At 41.4% G+C, this 5,742-nt stretch overlaps 1 protein-coding gene across 1 annotated transcript in view; it reads left to right on the plus strand.

Moving 5' to 3' along the window:
* The window catches only part of LOC144740150 (sin3 histone deacetylase corepressor complex component SDS3-like), a 5,679-nt gene extending 5,287 nt beyond the window's left edge, over positions 1-392 (plus strand). Inside the window, 1 exon segment of the mRNA XM_078623031.1 lies at positions 292-392. Coding sequence (XP_078479157.1) covers positions 292-392 — 101 coding nt within the window.
* Positions 393-5,742: the final 5,350 nt, after the last annotated feature.

Below are 5,742 nucleotides of genomic sequence, written 5' to 3' on the forward strand. Positions count from 1 at the left end.
GGAGTGTTCTACCACTGCAAGTAGACATCAAACGCATGACTCACTTCAGGTTGTGTAGCTCTCATTTTCTCTCCATGGCGATCAAAGTTGTCTCCTTTCAGGGCATCAGTGAACGCAGCACAGGGCACTCAGCTGGAATGAGAGTAGCCAGGAAGTGTTTGAGTGTGATTGACAGTGGGATGAAATATCAGCTCTCATTTCTTTACCTCTTTGAGTGTCATGTAATTGAGCTGGACTTCAGTGTGGTTTGTTTCTCAAAGACGATGGTCAAAATGTTTGTCTCTGTTCTTCAGATTTGGGTGAGAAAGACGAGCGACAGCACAAAGATGCGGATCTACCTGGCACAGCTGCAGAGGGGCGCGTTTGTCATCCGCCGCCGGTCGGCAGCGTGAAACACCTCCAGCTGCCGCCTGTACAGTCCTCCTTCCATCCTCCTGATTTGACTCATTTTCTTAAGTGTTTGTTGCCATCTTATCAGATTTTATTTTCTTTCCCCTAAAATAAATCATATTCCTGTTCAAAAAAGAAAAAGAAAACCACGTTTTACGAACATTATTTCTCTCAACTGCATTAGCCGGTCCTGTCTACATCTTTTCTACACCACTTCCTTTTTTTCCCCCCAGATTTACCATTAAGTTCTTTTCCTTGAGCGTGTGTCAAGTTGATGCACAGAAACTATATTTAAGCATTTCAGACACTTGGCGATAATGTGACAAAGATAACATCACCGCGCCTGCATTTGTGGTTTTATTTCCACAAATTCTGATTAAGGCTTCAACCCCGTCTACTATAATTGCTTCTGTCAAGTTGAGCCTTCGGTATCATTATTCCCTCGATATGACGAGCGTACTTTCATCGCACCAGGAGCCATTTTCAGACAGAATATGCATTCATCCGGTTCTCGCGGCTGGTTGCTGTGCAACCGGTTTTCTTATTAAAATGTTTTACAGTCTTAATACCTTGAGGTCATGATGTGAATATTTTTGTATCATTGAATATGATCTTAACATTTGGACATTCTGGATTAAACTATTTGCATGTGGAGCAAAAAAAAAGTGAACACCATTGGTTCCCTTTTTAACAAAATGCTGCACTGTCCTGAAGAGCAGAAACCACAGAAATCCGTGATGGTAAAGGTGAGTATGACTCCATCCTCTCATCCAGCACCTCCCCTCTGCAGCTGAATTGTTTGGCTTTCAGCACAGGTTTCCTCTCGTGTCTGTGTCCTGTCGCTTTAGCCGGATGCCATGTTTCACTTTGCCTGACATAAGGATACAGCCTGACAACGGGGGCAATTACTGTTTATCAACATGCTGGACGTGCGTCACAAAGAAGAAGAAGAAAAAGCCTTGACATCCGGAAGCTGACTGGTGTGATGGCTCAGGGTCTTCTCGGGGCTTGAAATGAGTTGAAGGGGTAAATGTCGCACCCACCTGCCTCCTGTGCCACCTGTGTCGACGTCAACTTCAACATAACGAAAATATGTAGATGTTTGTGTTTCACATTGTTGTCCACACTATCAGAAACAAACTGAATCCCAGGATTCAGGGAATGAAAGATGGCTGCAGCTTCCTCCACGCGGGGGTGTGGTCCAGGCCAGAGCATCCTCCAGCAGGTACAGTCTAGTGTGTCATTCCATTTTCCTTGTCACTGGTGGGTGAAGAGCCCCAGAGATCAGGTTATTGACATGACAGAAATTCAGATGCTACTTTATACATCAGTATATTTTTATGAGGTTTATTTGCACATTTTGGAGTTAGCAACCAACCTTATTCCTGTTTAAATTTTGTAAGTGAATTAGGTGTAATCTGATCCTGTAGCATGAACTGTGCTGTAAAACACGATGATAAAATACAACTACTACTGCTACATAGTAAGTTATGTGGTACGTTAATCACAACAAAGGTTTATCTATATATCATGGTCTGAAAATCAGGATTTTGAGGTCATTATGTCAATATTTGTAATATGATTATATAATAAGGGCATTCTGGATTAGATTATTTGCAGGTGAAGCAACACAGGGATTAGATGTGTTCAATTGTAAGGAAATATTGAAAAAAAACAGTTAAAAAAAGGTCTAAAAAAATTCTAGTTCAAGAACAATATTTTCACTACTTGTAAATGTTTACAATCAATTTAGTTTACAACAAATATAAACCGTATAATCTGAGTCAATTTGATGAGTGCAACATCAAATGTACTCGCCTCGTCTGAATAATGTCCCGTTCTAGTGGGAGAGGATAACGTGCGGTGGTTCTTAACCTGATGGTGACGGACACACACACACACACACACACACACACACAGGGACATGGATGATACTCCACGTTTACCCAAGCGGGTCGTCTCACCGCTCACGTGTTGATGGCACATGGTGACGTCCAATCAAGCCCCTTCCACCCTTCTCTCTACGTCCCTCACTCTGACAGTCTTACTGCGGGTGTAAATCCTCACGCTGGAGCACGCCGGCAAATGAGCAGAAGCACTTAAGCATGTAGACAGTTCACCAGTGATTTGCTTTTCCTCACGCGCCATCTTTAGTCGCCCCAGTGTATAAAACACCTGCTGACACAAGACAAAAGCACCAGCATCTCTGTGGCTGTAGCCTGGGGCCTGCTGGTGTCTCACTGGAGCTCTTAGAGTCTTTGGTGGTTATTGCCTGTGTGTATAAAAACTCCCCTTGGGCGTCAATAATCACATGAAAACACCACCAGCTCCAGTTTCAGCACTGCGTTGCCTCTTTCATCCTCTTTCTCGTAAATCGAGCATTCGCTCCACCGTATGTTTGCTCATCGTTGGACGGCTCAGAGCAGAGAACTGCATCTCCCTCCGCGCTATCTGGTGGGAGCCGAGTGGGATCCCAGCAGACACAAATTTGCCTGTGGTGCTCCAAAGGGAGGATGGTCGGTCCTTGAAAACCCTGCTCACTGCTGTGAATGTGTGTGTGTGTGTGTGTGTGTGTGTGTGTAGGCCTGGTTTATCACTCTCCAGCAGGTCTGCACTGGGAGAGGAAATCATTTACAATACAGCTCCTCATTTGACTCCTGCTTGTCGACCCTCGGGTTACCGAGTAGATTTGCAGCCTCACTGGACCATTTGGCGAAATTCATGTTATCATTGTAAACATTCATGCTGTGACGCAGCTACAGCTCATTACCAAATCAGTTTGTGTGTGTGTGTGTAGTAGTTGCTGTGTGGACGACACACACTCGCCAGCGGATCATTAAGCAGCAGCAGAAAGGCCAGTGTGAGCTTATGAACTTAACGCTCCTATTTCCAATAACAAGCTCTTGCGTTAAACTTTTAATTTATATTTGTGCCTTTGATCCTATTTTCAATCACTCCCAACACGAAACCAAAGCGAGTTCCACTTTTTCATGCTAAGAATATACACATGCCCCATTAAAACGTCTTCTTCCTTCCTTCGTTAGCGCCAAAAGAAGTCGGGCTTATTCAGATTGTGTGTGTTTTCTTTCAGCTTCTGTGCTGATTCAGTCTTTACTTTGCACTGGTAAAAACATCTTGCAGCCTTTTCCAGTTTTAAGACACAGCATCACACATCTATCCATCCATCCATCCATCCATCCATCCATCCATCCATCCATCTCACACACACATTGTATATGTTGTAAAGTATAAAAGTTTCTTAAGAGATTTCTCTGGTAAATCTTCTTACCCTAAACCAGACACACATGTGGTCAATACTCTGATTTTGATTCATCAACAAAAAAGAGAAACCTCTTTAGTGTGAAATACAAAAAAAGTCTTCTAATATATCTTAACTCTCCAGGGGTGAAATTGGGAATTTGAAAAAGTATGTCAGCCAGAGCCCAGTAAAGGGTTAATACCTATAATATACCTATAATATGGCCACGTTTCCAAAGCTGCCTGTTCTGTGTGGTGAAACACTCACTCTGAGACCTTTTTTTGTACACAAACCTACAGATATTGATAATCCAGGTTATTTCACTATATCAGTCACATCTTCTGCACAACTGCACATTGAGGATATTTTCTTGACTACTAACTGGCCAGGGAATATTCCATTTTGTCTTCATCAGGTACTGATGAAGACAAAATGCTTCCCTCAGGTACTGAGCACAGTCATCTTAAGAGGGGGTTCACATGTGTCACTGCTGCTACGAGTGGTGTCAAAGTGCTACAGTGACTAGAATCCCTTGACAGAATACACACTTGGGTGCTGCTCTTTTTTTTTTTTTTTTTTTTTTTTTACAGCTTGATATTGTTGCTTCATTTGGAGAAACTTCATTTTCTGGCCTTTATCTCTAGTCTTTCAGTAATCCTCCTCCTTCGTGATAATGACAACAAAGACGTGATAGGAGACACAATGTGACACATTTGGTGACAGAGAGATTTACATCATCATCGTCATGACATGAATAATTGAACGGGCTCGCAAAGAGTTTGAGCCACAAAGGTAAAGAGCGTCAGCAGAATTCATTTAGCGGTGACTACGTGTGAGGTAACGCACATCTTCTTGTGTTTTGTGTGAATACTGCCGGCACCGACGCTTTGGTGGCATTTTGTCATTCAAGTTGCTATTCAGACAGCAAGGTCAGAAATCCGAGACGTTGTTGTTGTTTTGAGGTCAGTGTACAGACATTTTTGTCAGCTATTACAATGATCAGCACGGCAAAAAGTGAAATCTATGTCGGACAAGATATATATGAATAAAATATATGCATATAGGTTGTTTTTATGTTGGAGGATTTCACTTGACTTCACTTTACTTTTACTTTACTGTCCATCACTCTTTACTTTACTTATTATTGTGTTTTTATTTTGCTGGTTGTGAGAATATTGTTTTTAGTTCACAAACTATTTTTTTTTTATTAAATTCTTTTTTTTTTTTTTTTTTGTACAAATATTTTTTTATTAGTTTGTTGTATTTGTTAGTACGTGACATTTACTTTGCTGTTCTGATGGCAGATTAATTAAGTTTTTCTCATTTGAAGCTTTGGAAAGTTTTTCCACTACAAATGTGCTTATGTCAATCTCCAATAAAAGCCTTAATAAATAAAACAAACCTGTAAATGGAATGAATTTCAGGGATGACCTTCAACTGAAGTGAGATCCCTCTTGAGATTTGCTCTGATATGAGGCGGAAATCTCGCGAGCCATCTTGGTCTCATGAATCCCTAAAGGATTCAGATTCTCAGCTCTCTCCATGTTTTATTCAAGACAAAAACCCAACATTCCACAGAGGTTGGGACGTCTGTCCCTGATTGAACGATCACCTGCAAGTATTTGTTGAGACCACGTTTGTGATTCAATGTGGTGACGAGGCTCCGTCACACTACTTTGAAAAGACGGATTGCATCCTGCTCTGCAGGAAGCAGGCAGACATCTGAAAGGTGCTGCTGATGTGCAAACCTGTTCTTACCTCGATGAAAACAGACTTTTTGTTGCCCTGCTCTTGGAGGATCCCTCGTATATACACACTCATGTTAAAAACATGAGCACAATGTGTTTGAGGATCTGCTGTGTGGCTCTACCTGCCAAGTTACATGGGCTATTTGTTAGTACACGATGCAAAAACGCTCTTTCGAAGACACGAGAAAAAAAAAAAGCCAACAATAAACAAGTAAATGAATTAAAAGGAGCAAAACAGGGATGAAATAAATTAAGGAAAGTTATCAGCCAACACAACTGGGTTTTTTTTTAACTAGTAAAAATATCTAGAACTCATGGTTCTTTTAAAACTGTTGTTTTTGGACT

This window comes from Lampetra planeri, unplaced genomic scaffold (genome assembly GCF_965212315.1).
Source record: "Lampetra planeri unplaced genomic scaffold, kcLamPlan1.2.h2 scaffold_1935, whole genome shotgun sequence".
NCBI lineage: Eukaryota > Metazoa > Chordata > Hyperoartia > Petromyzontiformes > Petromyzontidae > Lampetra > Lampetra planeri.